The 18,381-nt window shown below is 37.3% G+C and overlaps 1 protein-coding gene across 2 annotated transcripts in view; it reads right to left on the bottom strand.

The window, feature by feature from the left end:
* Window positions 1-18,381, bottom strand: part of ADGRB3 (adhesion G protein-coupled receptor B3) — an 851,399-nt gene that overhangs the window by 44,515 nt on the left and 788,503 nt on the right. For both annotated transcript variants that reach the window (XM_043439524.1, XM_043439523.1), the window contains 5 exons: window positions 17,765-17,834; window positions 14,901-14,967; window positions 12,275-12,360; window positions 4,760-4,858; window positions 4,271-4,442 (listed from right to left, as the gene is read on the bottom strand). In XM_043439524.1, coding sequence (XP_043295459.1) covers window positions 4,271-4,442; window positions 4,760-4,858; window positions 12,275-12,360; window positions 14,901-14,967; window positions 17,765-17,834 — 494 coding nt within the window. The remainder of the gene's footprint in view (window positions 1-4,270; window positions 4,443-4,759; window positions 4,859-12,274; window positions 12,361-14,900; window positions 14,968-17,764; window positions 17,835-18,381) is intronic.

The following is an 18,381-nucleotide window of genomic DNA, read 5'->3' as shown; positions in this document are numbered from 1 at the left end:
ATATAATTAAGTTGAGATTGTACCAGAATGATCCTTTTTCCTTTCTTTCTTGACTTGGAATAGTTTAGAAAAATTTGTCCCATTGAAAGCAGCACTGCTTTAAAAATGAATGAAGAGCCCCCCCCTTAACATTTAAAACGCCACTGTTTTACAGTATTTTCTTTCTTTTCTCTTTCTTAACCTGCAAAGCTCCCTTCCTCCCCTGTGCACACCCACCTGCTTCAGAGAAGACTGCAGAAATAAACACGGGGAAAGCCTTTTGAATTATATTGGATGAAACATTAAAGACTAAAGACAACCAAATTATGTTAGCATGTACCAAAATACACAGAAACAGAAATATGTTTATTTGTATCCAGCCTCTCTCTAAATTGAAGGAAATATTCCTTAATTTGCTCATATACTTTTTTTGTTTGTTTTTTAAAACAGCTTTATTGGGATGGGATTGACATGTTTTAAAGGTCACCCATGTAAGGTGTATGAAGGCTTTTAGTAGCCACCCTAGAATCCAATTTGAAAATCTTTTCATCACCCCCCAAAGAAACCCAACACCCACTGACAGTCACCCCTTATTTTCTACCAACCCCCACCCCAGCTCTAGGAAACTGCTGATGTCTTTCTTACTATACACTTTTAAGAAAGAAGATGTCCAGGGAATTCCCTGGCTGTCCAGTGGTTAGGACTCTGCTTTCACTGCTAAGGGTCCAGGTTTGATGGCTGGTTGGGGAACTAAGACCTTATAAGCCATGTGACACAGTCAAATAAATAAATTAATTTAAAAATAAAAAATAAACATCTAGCATAGGTGCTGGCACATAGCAAGAACACCATAAATTTTAAAGAGATAAAAGAAACAAAGAGTACATACAAACTATTTTGAATTGTTTGAAGGAAATGTTTTAAAGTGAAAAAAAGCAGTAGATATAAAACTCCTATCAGATTATCAAGTAGAGTGACAGATGTGAGTCATTACCCAATATTTTACAGGTAGCTCTTAAGTTCATTTGCTCTGGTGTGTTTTTATGACATGTTTGTTCACAGGAGACACTAGGACATGGAAAGGTGCCTTGTTCTCCTGGATGGTGGTTAATGCTAGACCTATTGCTAGTGTCTGGCAATACACACTTAGAAGGTAAAAAAGAAACAATAACTTCTGTGAATTCAGTGAGATATCCTTATGATGCATTCTTTGGAATTTGCAAAATTTAAGAGGCTCTTTTGGTTTTTCAGTAACAATTTCCACTGAAGAATTCTGAAAGAGACTTGCCTATAACTGAAATCTTCTCTATGTATTTTCGCAATGTTACAGGGTATTTTTCAGGGTCAGTGCAAAACTACTGAATATGCAACTTATGATTTCAGTGTTAAAATGAGAGATATGACACTCTGCTATTAATTTATCAACAGTAAAATTATTCAAACTGAACTAATCATTGAAAATGCAACAACAGGGCCAAAAATCCATATTTTGCTTCCTATTAATACAGAAAATATATATTTACAGATGCGTATTTAACAGAAGTACTTCTATATGATTTAATTTAATTACTCTTAAGAGAGTCCCTTGGACAGTAAGGAGATCCAACCAGTCCATCCTAAAGGAAATCAGTCCTGAATATTCATTGGAAGGACTGATGCTGAAGCTGAAACTCCAATACTTTGGCCACCTGATGGGAAGAACTGACTCCTTGGAAAAGACCCTGATGCTAGGGAAGATTGAAGGTGGGAGGAGAAGGGGACGACAGAGGATGAGATGGTTGGATGGCATCACCGACTCAATAGACATGAGTTTGAGTAAACTCCGGGAGTTGGTGATGGACAGGGAAGTCTGGCGTGCTGCAGTCCATGGGGTTGCAAATTGTCAGACATGACTGAGCGACTGAAACTGAACTGAACTCTTAATTCATGTTTTTGATCATTTTTAATCCAATTAGCAAGTATGGAAAAGTTCTGGTGGAACTGAATTTTTGTGCCAAGTATTTTTCTTCATGTAAGCAGCACAAATCTGATAATCAGCCAACAAAATATCTGTCACTTTAAAACCTGAATATTTTGATCATAGCCTAAGGCTTTTTAGAGAGCTTATTCTTGAAGAAAAATAAAGACTTAATTTAGAGATGGGACATTTTCTCTTTAACACCTAAAGTATTAATATCTTCTGAAAATCTCATGCAGATAAATCATGTATCTTCCTTACAGCCCACATTGTTCATCCTGAATCATCAATCAAAAAAGTATCGTGTCCACACACTTCAAACAATTTTGTTACATAAACATATTAGAGATAGTTTTAACATGGAAGACTCTCAGGATGGTGAGAGAGTCAATTCCTAGGCAGATTGATAAGAAGTCCAGGGTCCCCAAGGAGGAGAAAGGGGTCTGGGGCTCTCGGAGTGGAGATAGGGGTCTGGAATTCTCAAGGAGGAGAAAAGGAAAAATGTTTTTTTCCCTCTATATTCCTTAGTCTTAGTCAATTACACAACTCAGTTTAAACTGTACTAGGGATTATAAAACAACAATGTATCCAGCTGGAGGGCTGGAAGGACAGTTTCTCCTTCATGAAAACCTTCTGACTAATCCTAATATCTTAGAATGTATTATGGGAGTGGGTCTAGTATGATCTTTCTATTGTTAAATTCTAATCTTGTCATCCTAAAATGTAAATTGTTGGGAGTGGGTCTGATAAAATTTTCACAAACTTGAGACATTCTTTTGATTCATTGTAATAACTAATTAAAAGTATATAACTCCATTGCTAACACTAGCAAGGGGTACTCTTTCTGCCCCTTCTGATGTCTATGTCAGACGCTTTCTCTGTCTCTTTCATACTTTAATTACACAAAAAACTTAATTACACAAAAGCTCTGAGTGATCAAGCCTTGTCTCTGACCCCGGATTGAATTCTTCTCCTCCAGAGGCCAAGAATCCCGGCATCTTTTTGTGGTTCAGCAACAACCTTTCAATAGTTATGGTCGGAGAAGGACATTTTTATGCAACTTTGGTCTATGAAAAATTCAACACTTAAAAGGTTTTTAATGCCGATATTCTAGGTAGTAATTTGTGATGTCCTGGCAATGGTGAGCTATATCAGATTTTTTAAGTGATGAAATTCCCTTTCCCCTTGCAATGTGAAGTCATTCTTCTGTTTTCCTTGTTTTTCATCATACAATGTTCTTGGAATACACTTGTGGGTTTATGGCTGACATCTGTATTATACTAAAGGAGCTCAGAAACATTTTTCTCCTCATCTGGTAAATGATGTTAAAAACTTTGCTTACCTTCACACATCACTGTAAAAGCTATGGGATGTGTACTCAGATGCACATGTGTTGTTTTGCAATATGCACATCATAATAAAGTTCTCATGCAAACTAGATAATAGAAAATGACAGTGGATACCATCTTCTCAAAATTACTAGCATGGCACTGTGTCACTGTGTGTTTTAGTCATCACCATCCCCAGAGTAAACACTAAGATGACTCAGAAACCTTGTAAACACTGTGTTGGTGCTTGCAAGCACACAGAATAATTTTTGCACCAGTTGGAAAACAATATTTCATCCCTAAACAATTTAAGTGTGAACTCCATCACTCATCGGGATAGATTTGGTGCAAGTCACTCTCAGTTCATGAAGGATGACTTCCTTCTCTCAAGTGCTACCAGCAAACCTCACCAGAACCTGGAGAAATGCTGTGATTATAGACCTACAGTCCTTGGGGACTGTCCATCATGCTCCACTGTCGCCATTTTTGGGGTGTGTCTGTGTGTTTTCTAAGCATCACATCCATATCAAAATCATCCCATTTGAGTAACCTTAATCATACCTTAGTATAGAGACAAAAGAATTGCTCATTCATCTTCAGCATTTTCTATCTAAAACAAAATTAGTTAAATTTGAGGAATGGGGTTACGCCGTGTGTAGAAGCACAAGTCAGGGAACAGCTTTAAGAAACAGCATCATATTATCTTCTACAGATAGGCTGCCCACCCTCTTATCTATACCTGTGATTGCATCATAGCCTCTCTCGGCACCTCTGCTGGTGTTTCCCCTTGCTTTGTCCCATTTGTTTTAATCTGTCACTTTCAGAGTCCAAGGAACCCCCTTTGCCTTAACTTTTTCCTTTAGCATTGACTCTCAAACAACTGTCTTTAGAGGAGACCAGCTTTAATCTCAAGACCAGGTTATTAAAAGAAAATATCCTATTTATTAACATGGAAAATACTCTTCTGAGTATCATTCCTCATCCTTGCAAGAATGATCTTTCTCACCTCTCTTCGAAGAATGCAGTGGACCATGACTATCACGAAGCCTTGTAATGAATCAAACACGGCAAAAAGTATTTGAAACAGGATGGAGCGCTTGTCTGTCATGGCCAGAACTGCAGACATCCACGTCAGAGCCAGAAGGGGCAACACCACACAGGAGCTCCAGAGAGACGCCCTGTTGGAAGAGAAGGAGCCGCGTTATGTAGCTGCACGTACGCCTCAGGCCATAACCTAATCCCCGTTCAACAAAGCATTCTTGTATGTGGCACCAAGATATTAACTTGGAAGCCACAAAGCAGATAAGATTCCACAGTTTTACTTATTTTTTGATAAGCAATCCCACAATAGTTATAAAAGCAGTTGCAAATTACAAACATTTAAGTATGTTCTTAGTTCTAATATTAGCAAATATGATTTATTTTCCATCATAGCATTTTCTCACATGCACGGTAAAAGATTTGTAACAAGAAGATGTAAATGATTGGGACTAACATGGCGTTACTGGCGGTGGTGGCTGATAAAGCTGTTGTTGAAACTACTCCACACTTGGCACATTTGAGCGTCAAACCGCTATGAGGCTCACTCATCTGACTGCAAACAAACAGAACACCCACAAAAAGAACAAAATATTGAATTGTCACCAAAAAAAAAGTTGCTGCTATAAGTTAGCTTTTAAATATGATTTCATGCAGAAAAGCATATTTATCAAAGAAGAATTCTCTTGGTCATGTTTAAAGATGCATTTACACTACACATTATTTTTGTAACATTTACCTCTTAATAATATGGGCCTTTGTTACATGCAAAGCATATTTTGATCATTTATACCATAAATGGCCCTTGTATCTACAGGTCAAAGTTGCCCAATACACTGAATTAAAAATAAGCACGTATTTGTGTGGACATACAGTGAAAACCCTTTATTCAGACCCTTGATAATCAAGTAGGTAAGGATTCCTAGTTTCAAAGATTTTCAATGTAATTTACAGGAGGAACATAATATTAATTAAAACATTCTGAAATACACAGAGGTATCTCAGAAGTCCAACATAAAGAGATATATATTATAAGCTTTTAGTCCTATGAGGAAGATGTAGCCTTTAACCCAACATATTTACATTTCATTTAGCATCAATGTATTGCCTATATTTTAGGATGATCTGAATATAGAGGTTGATGAATTTGATGAAGTATTAGTTGATAATAAATAGAGTGGTAGTTTAGCTTTCATAAGACACATTTAATATAGTCACTAAGTTCAAAACATTCTTTCTGAACATTTTGTCACAGACTCAAACCTAATAGTTTTTAAATGGTATATTCAACTCTATAGGATTCTGCAGGTAAGTTCAGACTCAATCTACTATCTCATAGAAGCAAAGTCACATTATGTAGAAAAACTTGACATATTTTTCTTTAGAAAAGAATATTTTGTAAATGAATGGTTTAACAGAACTTTACCCTCTTAGGAGGAACCAAAAAGAAATTATTTGAATCAAATTTCAAAAACACCTTGAAATAATCTTCTGTGTTCTCTCATTCATTACCATGTGATGTTTTTGTGTAAAATACAGACTTTCCCTGTATTTCAGCATTTTAGAAATCAGTGAACTAAAATGTATTGGATTGGGTGAATTTTATTCAGATGACCTTTATATCTGTTACTGTGGGCAAGAATCCCTTAGAAGAAATGGAGTGGCTCTCACAGTCAACAAAAAGAGTCCGAAATTCTGTACTTGGGTGCAATCTCAAAAATGACAGAATGATCTTTGTTCATTTCCAAGGCAAACCATTCAATATCATAGTAATCCAAGTCTATGCCCCGACCAGTAACGCAGAAGAAGCTGAAGTTGAATGGTCCTATGAAGACCTATAAGACCTTCTAGACCTAAGAGCAAAAGAAGATGTCCTTTTCATCATAGGGGACTGGAATACAAAAGTAGGAAGTCAAGGGATACCTGGAGTAACAGGCAAAATTCGCCTTGGAGTACAGAATGAAGCAGGGCAAAGGCTAAGAGAGTTTTGCTAAGAGAAAGCACTGGTCATAGCAAATACCCTCTTCCAACAACACAAGAGAAGACTCTACACATGGACATCACTGGATGGTCAATACCGAAATCAGACTGATTATATTCTCTGCAGCTGAAAATGGAGAAGCTCCATACAGTCAGCAAAAACAAGACTGGGAGCTGACTGTGGCTCAGATCATGAACTCCTTATTGCCCAATTCAGACTTAAATTGAAGAAAGTAGGGAAAACCACTAGGTCATTCAGGTACAGCCTAAATCAAATCCCTTATGATTATACAGTGGAAGTGACAAATAGATTCAAGGGACTAGATTTGATAGACAGAGTGCCTGAAAAACTATGGACAGAGGTTCATGACATTGTACAGGAGGCAGTGATCTAGACCATCCCCAAGAAAAAGAAATGCAAAAAGGCAAAATGGTTGTCTGAGGAGGCCTTACAAATAGCTGAGAAAAGAAGAGAAGCAAAAGGCAAAGGAGAAAAAGGAAAGATATTCCCATTTGGATGCAGAGTTCCAAAGAATAGCAAGGAGAGATAAGAAAGCCTTTCTAAGCAATCAATGCAAAGAAGTAGAGGAAAACAACAGAATGGGAAAGACTAGAGATTTCTTCAAGAAAATCAGAGATACCAAGGGATCATTTCATGCAAAGATTGGCAGAATAAAGGACAGAAATGGTATGGACCTAACAGAGGCAGAAGATATTACGAAGAGGTGGCAAGAATACACAGAAGATTTCATGACCCAGATAACCACAATGGTGTGATCACTCACCTAGGGCCAGACATCCTGGAATGTGAAGTCACATGGGCCTTAGGAAGCATCACTACGAAAAGATAATGGAAAAGATGGAATTCCAGTTGAGCTATTTCAAATCCTAAATGATAATGTTGTGAAAATGCTGGATTCAATATGCCAGTAAATTTGGAAAACTCAGCAGTGACCACAGGACTGGAAAAGGTCAGTTTTCATTCCAATCCCAAAGAAAGGCAATGCCAAAGAATGCTCAAACTACCGCACAATTGTACTCATTTCACACGATAGCAAAGTAATGCTCAAAATTCTCCCAGAGAGGTTTTAATAGTATGTGAACCAAGAACTTACAGATGTTCAAGCTGGATTCAGAAAAGGCAGAGGAATCAGAGGTCAAATTGCCAACATCTGTTGTATCATAAAAAAGCAAGAGAGTTCCAGAAGAACATCTACTTCTGCTTTATTGACTATGCCAAAGCCTTTGACTGTGTGGATCACAGCACACTGTGGAAAAGTCTTCAAGAGATGGGAATACCAGACCACCTGACATGCCTCCTGAGGAATCTGTATGCAGGTCAAGAAGCAACAGTTAGAACTTGACATGGAACTATGGACTGGTTCCAAATTGGGGAAGGGTTATGTCAAGGCTATATATTGTCACCCTGCTTATTTAACTTATATGCAGAGCACATCATGAGAAATGCTGGACTGAACGAAGCACAAGCTGGAATCAAGATTGCCAGGAGAAATATCAATAAACTCAGATATGCAGATGATACCACAGTTATGGCAGAAAGAGAAGAACTAAAGAGCCTCTTGATGAAAGTGAAAGAAGAGAGTGAAAATGTTAGCTTAAAACTCAACATTCAGAAAACTAAGATCATGGCATTCTGGTCCCATCACTTCATGGCAAATAGATGGGGAAACAGTGACAGACTTTATTTTCTTGGGCTCCCAAATCACTGCAGATGGTGACTGCAGCCAAGAAATTAAAAGACGCTTGCTCCTTGGAAGAAAAGTTATGACCAACCTAGACAGCATTTAAAAAGCAAAGACGTTACTTTGCCAACAGAGGTCCATCTAGTCAAAGTTTTGGTTTTTCCAGTGGTCATGTATGAATGTGAGGGTTGGACCGTGAAGAAGGCTGAGCGCCGAAGAGTTGATGCTTTTGAACTGTGGTGTTGGAGAAGACTCTTGAGAGTCCCTTGGACTGCAAGGACATCCAACCAGTCCATCCTAAAGGAAATCAGTCCTGAATATTCATTGGAAGGACTGATGCTGAAGCTGAAACTCCAATACTTTGGCTACCTCTTGCGAAGAACTGACTCATTGGAAAAGACCCCGATGCTGGGAAAGATTGAAGGCAAGAGGAGAAGGGGATGACAGAGAATGAGATGGTTGGATGGCATCACCAACTCAATGAACATGAGTTTGAGAAGTAGGTAAACTCCGGAAGTTGGTGATGGACAGGGAAGCCTGGTGTGCTGCAGTCCATGGGGTCAGAAAGAGTCGGACACGACTGAGTGACTGGACTGAAGTGAACTGAACTGGACTGAGAAGAGATTAAACCAGTCAATCCTAAAGGAAATCAGTCCTGAATATTCATTGGAAGGACTGATGCTGAAGCTGAAGCTTCAATACTCTGGCCACCTGATGGGAAGAACTGATTCATTGGAAAAGATCCTGATGCTGGGAAAGATTGAAGGCAAGAGAAGAAGGTGATGACAGAGGATGAGATGGTTGGATGGTTGACTTGATGCACATGAGTTTGAGCAAGTTCTGGGAGTTGGTGATGGACAGGGAGGCCTGGTGTGCTACAGTCCATGGGGTCACAAAGAGTTTGACTAAACTGAACTAATCAGGTTTTCCCAGTACGTTTTTTTAAAAAACTAATACTGTGGTGGACCTGTAGTACCATGTTTAAACTAAAAATGGCAGAACATAGAAAGTGACAAGGGGCTCATAATTCAGAACGTCTGGTTTCTTTTAAAGAGGTGCCCTCATTGGTGAATTGAACTTTGATAAGAAGATAAACCTAAAAGTTATTAAGTAAGCAGATTAATCAGTAGACCCCATGAGAAAGATCAAAACTCTCAGAGTTAGATGTGGGGGTGAAGAATATGATTCACTTTACCGATTCAACCTAGGGCAAAGGTACTAGCCACAAGTATTCAGACTTTTCCAAATAATAACAGTCTACCCAGTTTGGTTCATGAATGCTTCAGTGGCCAGTGCTCCCAGGAGAATGCCTATACCAATATTCTTCACATTATACACTTCATAACAGTAGATAAGAAAGTTCCATTGCAGGAAAAAAGGAGAAAATGAAATATCTTATTTGAGATGTTCTAAAAAGACACATGTCATTTTATCTTATTTTCCCTCTTTTCCAAATATCACTTTATATAAGATATGTTGATATTTGCCATAAATTCCCCCTTGGTAACTAACTATACTTTATGTATTAGAAAAAGTTACTCTAGTTTGGGTATTACAAAACTTGTCAAATTATTGTATTATTGTTTTAATATGCATGCACCCATTCTTCTATCAATCTTTACTGAGCATAAACTATATGCTTGGCAGTTTCTAATAATTGATGATGAAAAGAAGAAAGGAAATAAAGAAGTAGGTAAAATGGGAGGAGAAATATGTTGATACAATAGAACATGTTGGTACTATATTTGATTCCAAATTATAATGTCTCAAAAGAAACACTTGGTATATATATATATGTATATGCATATATGTACTTATGTGTGTATATATATATATATGAGTATATACATATATATATTCAAATAACCTGAAATGGTCTATATTTACAATTAGGGAGTCAATTAAGTTAATCAATTAGCTTCTTGCCTAATGCTTCTTTAGATAATTCTGATTATTTGTTCTTCACTGAAATCTGTATTATTGGCCTCACTGCTTCTCTGGAAACTAGAAATTAGCTGCAAATGTTCAGATTGGAAAAATTCATCCAATCACACATCGGAATAGAAAGCAAATTTCAATCTTTAAGCTAAAATAGAATTTTCTATTATAAAGAAATTTAAGCCTAGAGTAATTAATTTATTAATAGTCCTTTTCTGCTTTGGACAGTAACCAACATTCTGCTTTTTTAGCTTGTATTAACTTTATTTCTATTTCTCCAGTAGTGGCCTTTGAACTAGGAAAAAAAAACTGTTTGACTCAGTTTTCCCAGTAAAACAGATGTATCTTCTGTGATATTTTTAGAAATAGGGATTTTAAAATTAATATGCAGATTGAAATTAATTTAAAATTAATATGTAAATTGAATATAGAAATTATTCATAATGATATTGTCATTTCTATGTTCATAATGATGTCATTTCTCCTAAACCTACGTACTCTCTTACAAAGAGTTACATGAATCAAACTGTGTATTACATACAGAACAATCAAATGAGAAAGAAATACTGACTGAATTTAATAAAGCCTTAGCATTATGCTTATTCTGATAATTTCATCTCTTTTTCTGGCCTCAGTGTCATGAATGGTGGGATCATGGATGCTTGCTTGATAGAAGTTCAGGGTCCTTTGCAAACAAGCTGTCCAGCTTTGGCTTCTTCAACTTACTTATCATAACAAGAGTCGCCAATGCTGAGTGAGTGCTTGCTTGCTATTTGCTAGATACTCTAGTGAATGCTTTATACACATTTTTTTTTTTCATATACTCTATCATGAGGCAAGAGTTACTACCCCCATTTTATAGGTAAGAAGACTGAGCTGCAGAAAGATGAAATACCATGCCCAAAGATACACAGAGCTAAGAAAGTGCAGAGCTAAATACTGAGCATGATTTTCTCTTTTACTTCAAAGCTTTATCTTAACCACTAACCCACTCCACCCTCAATTTAAGCAAGTAATTATACAACTTTACACTGCTAGTGGCAGAAATGAGTTTCTATATCCAGTACTCAGTATGAACAATTTATTCTAACATGATTAACCTAGGCAGAAACAACTGAAGTAGCTGTGCTCCAATTTTAACCATACATCAGACTGTCGATCAATAGTGTGAAAGTTTCAAGTTTAAATGGCATAGGAAGCTCAGTGTCTGTGAAAGCTCCAGTCTGCCTGTTTAAAGCTGCTTTAGAGACTTATCTGAAATGAAAGAGGCTTCCAGATGGGAAGTGATCCCCCCTCAGAAAGGAGCCACCAATTATGTGTTTATTACATCATTGCAGTTCTAATGTTGGATCTGAATGATATCCAACTTCATACTGAAAGCCATTAAACCTAATCTTTTAATAGGGGGAAAATGCCCAGACCATCTTGTCTCTTAAATTATTACATAGACTATAAACACATGAACAGCTTAAAATTCACACCAGCCAGTGATAAAATACTATGACTATTAAGGATACCATAGATTATTTAAAGAAATGAGAACATCTGGGGTAAGCTTTGAATGGGGGTACAGTTAAACAGAAAGGAGAAAGCTATAAACTTTTTATAAGAAAAGACACAAAGGGAAATTCAAAGACATTACTATTTCATTTGAGGTTTTACAAATTTATGAGTTAATGATATAACTTTAAAAAGCTGCTATCAACCTGCTTATGAAATGTTATTAAGTCATTAGATATGGTGATATTATAATAATAATAAAATTAAAGGAGATACTTTGCAAAATTTTATAAGTGGTTAAAATGTGCAAGTGAAAATTATGAGTAACTTTCTAGCAAGGCATAGTGAAAATGGCATAAAAATGAATGTATGATAAAACTAGTGTTTCCTGATTATTTCGAGTGAAGAATTTTTCTGATATACACAATGAACAAATAAAATGCAGTATTTTTGCCCTACTAAGGTTTACGTGTCCTTATTCTGTCATGTCCCATACTGAAGTTAGGTTCAATTTATCCTCCTCTCCTTTGTGACCAAAAGTAGGAGGTCTTTGAGACTCTCATCCAAGAACAATTATTTTAAGTCTAGCCTTAATATTTAATCTTCTTATCTTACAAATAGGCAATACACACAAACAAATCCAGATTTTCTTAATGGACTTTTTAATTATTTTCAGACTTTGCTGACACCTCTTAAGAACAGCCCATTGGAAGCTCGAATGGCGTAGTCTACCATACACACCGGTTTCTCAAGAACAAAATCCAAGGCCCAGTCAAAGGCAGTCGGTGATCTGGGACTGGTGAGTGGGACGCGCTGTAAAGACCCTTCAAAATCCACCAATTGCAGCTTACCCGGCTCTGTGTTTGAGCTTTTTATCTAGGATCCCATCTCTTGAAACAAGTTTATTAAATACCAAAATGCCAATCACCATGTTGACCTGTCAGACAGAAACAAAGGTTGAAGGGAATCAGGTCCCTGATTTTTCCCAAGAACCCACTTTTATCCATTCACAACCTTGGCAGAATTACGTACTCACAACGGTAGTGACAGGAAGCCCTTCTCAAATATTTCATAAATGCATACAGGAAAATAGGGCAATTTAACAGCAGTGTTAGAGTCCATCTCTTAAAGGATTCTCGTGAGCTGGCTAGGTGGGTTACTTTAATGTTTTAAAGTACATTCAGCCCATTTAATGTCCATGCTTTGCAGTTAACGCTGAGGAAATTAATATTGAACGGCCTAACTTTTAAATTGCCATATTATGCCAATCTAGCATTCTTCTCTCTGAATCATCCTTGAATAAGACAAATGGACTAATGAGTTTTACACTATGTCAGGGTATCAGAAGATCATGTCTTGCAATGTGCAGCCAGGGTGAGTCCTGCTAGGCAAAGGAGCTAAGGTTTGTCACTGCCTGGAACTGGGAGAGCAGAAAGCCTCAGTTCTTCGTGCTGTGCAACTGTTTTCTCCCAGGAGACTGGGGGCATTTTAATGCACCTTGCTTTTCTAGACAAAGGGTAAAGCCTATTCAATTCACCAGCATCCTTTCAGATGGACACTTACACTAATTTTTATAATGTGCTCTATTGAACCAGTCTCAGCATCTCTAAGACTCTTCTATCCATTTAAAAGGTCTCTTGCATAACACAGCTGAGATGAAATCACACATATTCATCTTCCTCAAGTCAAATTGTAAATAGCTGTAGAGAGAGCTGTGGTCTAGTTGTAGCAGCTTTATTATAAGTGCGCTGGGTTCTCTAACCTGCCGGCACTTCCTGATAAAGGAATCCAGTACAATGCTGAAACCAAGATAATCAAGGAAAAATATTTTCTCCTTTTTGCCTCCCTGCCCCTTACCCTCCACGGTCGAAAGAATCTTGGTGCGACACCCACTGCAAATAGTGAAGCCTGTACATTGCAACTACTAGCTTGTGAAAAATCTGTTTTAAATGAAGCAGGATACTAGTCGATAAAAAAGAAACTTCTACTTCTCCAATATACTTTGAGCAGATGGAATATACAGATAGAATCTGCTTAATTACTGGTGTAAAAAAGATCCAAAGAAACTGTTAGGTAAAGACTTAGAAGGTGTCACTCTTCATAGCTTCCTAACAAGATGCCATTTGATCAAGAGAAAGGCTGACTCATATTCGTATATCTATTATTTGAACTAAAAAAACTGTATTCTGTGGATTCTATTAGTCTACAATTTAAACATGAGAGAATTCATCACCACTCCAAAGAACTTTTGTCTTTCAATTACACACATACTCATTGTTTCTTCACTTTAGGGTTATGTGTATATTAATCTAGAAGCCTAGGGAAATAATTCAGTTGATTAAATAAAAATTCAATGCAGTGGATAGAACTGTGCCTGATAGTTTTAGTTTTCCTATGCTCTTCTAACACTCATGCCTAGATTTTCTTGTAAATCACCAACAGTTTCTGCTCCCTTTTATAATTCAGAGGAGGAAGAACAAACTTTAAAGAAAGAAAAACCACAAAGAGCTATTAAAAAAATATCTCCAGCTTCCAACTTATTGAATGATTTGTTCAATAATCGAAAAGGTAGCTTTTCAGTTAGAAATCTGATTGTACAGAGAAATGCATCCTTGCATTTAATTCAGATTGTTTCCTTTTTCTCTGACATTTCTCAAAGACTTATTAGATAAGAAAGATTTATAATCAATAAATTCAGAGACACAGAGGAAAGGCAAGTTAGTGGAAAATTTTCACATTCCTATAAGTAAACATGCAAAGGAATTATTTTGTGATTCAAAAAAGAAAAATTTGTAAAACTTCATGCATAAATACGGTAGGGGTTCTCAACTAGAGGGGGGTGATTTGTACCCTCAGTGAACAATGCAAAATCTCTAGAGACATTTTCTGATTATTACAACTTGAAGGGTATCATTGTTATTTAGCAGGTAGATCCAGTGGTACTGATAAATACACAGGGCAGCCCCACAACAAAGAAATGTCCAGTTCAAAACATCTGCAGCAAAAAATAAATGAAAAAAAAAAAAAAAAATCTGCAGCAGTAAGGAGGAGAAACTTTGACACAGGAACATACATTTTCTTGTTGATATTTGGTGTCAGCCCCAGTTATTATTAAGAGATCTCAATAATTATGTAGATCATATTATGAAAGTATAAAGGTGTAATAGTGAAATAATAATAAATGAGGAAATTCTATACGCTAACAAGGAAGAATTTACCGAAACTTACTCAAACTTCTTCACAAATGTGAAATTCCTGAAAGAGAAATCCCATACTCCCATGCTTAATATTCTTCAGGCTTCAACATAAGAATATTTTAGCGTAATAAAGCACTGGATAGACATCAACATTAAAATTTAAGTAACGATTCATCAAACTTTAAAATTTCCGCACAATCAATACGATAGTGTCACTTTAATGGAAGCAAAGTAGACTTTCTTTGTTAAGAAAAACAATTAAGCTGATTTTGGTGTTTACCAGGACAACAGCAGCTGCAGGTCCCACAAAGGCGTAGAGCAGACCTCCTTCAAGAGAGAGCCAGCAGCTGGAAAGAACATCAGATAAAAACTAGCACCAATTAGCGACACGTATTAGATCACTAACGTGTGACACAAACAGCTTGGACCATGTGCTTACTCTTGGAATTCTGGCATATTTCAAAGGTTCATAGTTTTTTTAAAACCACATGGAAGATATGGAAAAAAGCTAAAATTAGCACATTTCATGAGTAACAAATACCATATACCTCTCACAGAAAAGAAACTTTGATTATGAGGCCTTGCTGTCAGGCAGTTAAAAAATTTTACACAAATTACTATTGCAGTGAGATTCTTACAGTGACTTTCAGTACAAAGGTAACCATTAAGTTATGCAAAATGCTGCTTTATATCCATTATGGAATTTTTCAAGTATACTCTGAAGCAGGAACAGTGTATTTTTAGAGTCTTATACGTGCCATTTACCTGTTCTTCCTTGAGGCCATTGAGATAGTGGAAGATACTGGTTTAAAAGCCATCATTGCAGGGAACAGATAATCTACATTTTGCATGCTTTTTTCTTTCTCCCAATTTTACTTTTTCCCAGACTGCTAAAAAAAAATCACTAAAGATAAGCTTTTGAATAAAAATAAGTGTAGCTGTGTTTGTTTCAATTAGTAGATTCCCCAAGAGCTGCAGGTTTTCATGGACAAAGACAGTAACCATTTAGGTAAAAATGCTCATTCTGTCACAGCAAAGGACTGTCACAGGTCTTCTGGATACAGTCATGTCTACCATTTCATGCACCTCTCCTTGACCTCTTCTCAGTCCCCTGAATCAGCATGCTGCCTCCAAAATGAACAACAATCAACCATTAACAATACCTGGGGCTTCCTTGATGGCTCAGTGGTAGAGAGTCCACCTGCCAATGCAGGAGTCACAGGTTCGATCCCTGACTCAGGAAGATCCCACATGCCACAGTGCCTAAGCCTGTGTGCCGCAGCTATTACGCCTGTCCTCAAGAGCCTGGGAGCTGCAACTATTGACCCCACATGCTGAAACCACTGAAGCCCTCGCTCCCTGGAGGCCACGTTACGAAACAAGAGAAGCCACCCCAGTGAGAAGCAGCACAGCTCGAGATGAGCCCCTGCTCATCGCCACCAGAGAAAGGCCCGTGCAGCAAAGACCCAGCACGGCTGAAATAAATAAACTTATTAAAAAGAACACTTAGCAATACTGTTCTCTCCTCCTCTAAGAACATTTTTATATTGGTTGTGGTGGTGGATACATAACTTATGCATTGGTTAACTCACAGGATTATATACACTTAATAGTGAACGTTACTATGTAAATCAGTGTGTGTGTGTTTTCAAAGTCTGCATCTAGTTATCGCTCCTTGGTCATAACAGAAAATTGATAAAATTCTACTTTCCCACTTTGAGATCAACAATTTAATATCTATTTTTAAAACAAAATACCTGGAGGAAAAGCCCTTAGGTATGATAGAACACTTCAGTTTGGCGTCTCCAAGACTGCCACTAAACTTCTCCTGAAGTTTTGCGTAAATTCATCTTCAAATTGATACTTTCCTGCTTGTACTGCATTCATTTTCAATCATACACTCCTTGAGAGCTGGAACTGTGCCATCTATAATCCTACTTCTTTCCATATCCCTACCACAGTGGCTTTCAAAAGGAGTCATGCTATTTTGAAAAATAATAGATGAAAGGTAACGGTGCTATAGGAAGACAGCTCTACAGCATACACTATCGGTCCAAGCTGTTGACTGTATGAGAAAAACAAGTGCTCTGATGACATGAGTTCTTGCAATTCTTCGGAAGTTTCCTTTGGATGGCAGGTCCAGTGGTGTCTCTTGGCACACTTTCCACTTAGATGAATGAACCCACCAAGGGCCTAATTAGCCCCAGTTCCTATCTCAAACCTGAGGACAATTAAATAGGACATCTCCTTTTAAGACTTACGCTTCTAACAAGATGCCATCCTTTTCCCCATTTCTCAACTGTCTACTCTACTTTAAAGAGCAGATGAAGTAAAAGATAAGAGTGCACTGCTTTACATTTGAAATATTAAATATAAACTTGACAAATTCTCCCACAGAATGTTCTCAGTATTACAGGTCTGATTAGGGTAGGCTGCTACCACATCCCCCTTTACTCTCTTCTAATTTCTTCCGTAGCCCGGGCATTCTATAATGTGGTCTACTGATCCCCTGGCCTTTGAGTTTGAATACATATCTCCCTAATACAGCAACAAAACTTGAAGTATCGTGACAAAACGTGGCTGCCGCCAGTATATATTATCATCTGTGAAATCAGAAGCTCAGATCAGAGTCCTATTTTAAAATGTAAACGTGCCAAGATTTATCCAGGTCTTTAAAAATGCATCTGAGATGGAACATGCAAAGTAAATATAGAAATACTTTACAAATTATGATTCTACTTAATCATTAATACTGGAATGACCTATATGGGAATACAATCTAAAAAAAGAGTGGAAATGTATATATATATAAAACTGATTCACTTGCGGTACAGCAGAAACTAACATAACATTGTAAATCAACTATATTCCAACAAAAGTTAATTTCAAAGAAAGAAAGAAATTAAGACTCTGGTGTTACAAAGAAATGGGAAATTGAAAGGATTCTAAACAGCCTTGCAGCATTCAATGCTGAACTTTTGTGCATTTAAGGCACCTTACATCATTCCTCATAAAGTGACTTCAACCACTGTTCATGACTCAGTGAGTGAGTACAAGCCATCAGCAGTGCCAGCCAAGACTAACGCAGCATATTTGACAATTTACTTAATTATAAATAAGATTTATCACCGTGGACGGACTTACTAGTGATCAGTGCCATATCCTTTTGTCCTGGTGAAGCCTACGGACGTGGCCACCACTAACGCCGGCAAACCTGCAAGGAAAGCATTGTCACATGTCACATTCGCCACCGCCACCGTGCACCCAGGCTCCAGCAAGCCAGGGCAGACCTGGACACCGAAACTGTTGGGACCTCCTGTGGACGCGTCCCTTCATAAAGTATTATAAGATTTCTTCCAAGTACAAAGATATGAGTGTGATAGCTGGGTTTTTAAGTCAGTGCATTTCTCTGATGTTGCTAGGTTACCACTGCATTTGACGTGAGTTTAAAAGAAACTCATAACAGAGATTTAGTATATCTTTTTAAGTTATTTTTTCCCTAGGGGTTTACATTCCTATAAAGGAATTTCTAGCTATAAAATCAGAAAGGCAAAAAAATGGATGTTCTGGGGTGATGGAATATCACAGAAGTGGAATGTACAGTTGACCTCATGTTGATCCACATCAAGCATACTTATAATAAGACAGAAAAAATATATCTCATCATTTAACTCTTTATGATTTACTTATACTAACAAGAATGTAGGAACAAGGTTAAGGGCCCTGAGGCACAATCCGGAATGAAGGTCAGAGATTTAGGC

The sequence above is a fragment of the Cervus canadensis genome, chromosome 20, assembly GCF_019320065.1.
Source record: "Cervus canadensis isolate Bull #8, Minnesota chromosome 20, ASM1932006v1, whole genome shotgun sequence".
NCBI classification, from domain to species: domain Eukaryota; kingdom Metazoa; phylum Chordata; class Mammalia; order Artiodactyla; family Cervidae; genus Cervus; species Cervus canadensis.
Note: the sequence above shows the minus strand (reverse complement) of the source record. Positions and strands in the feature narration are given on the sequence as shown.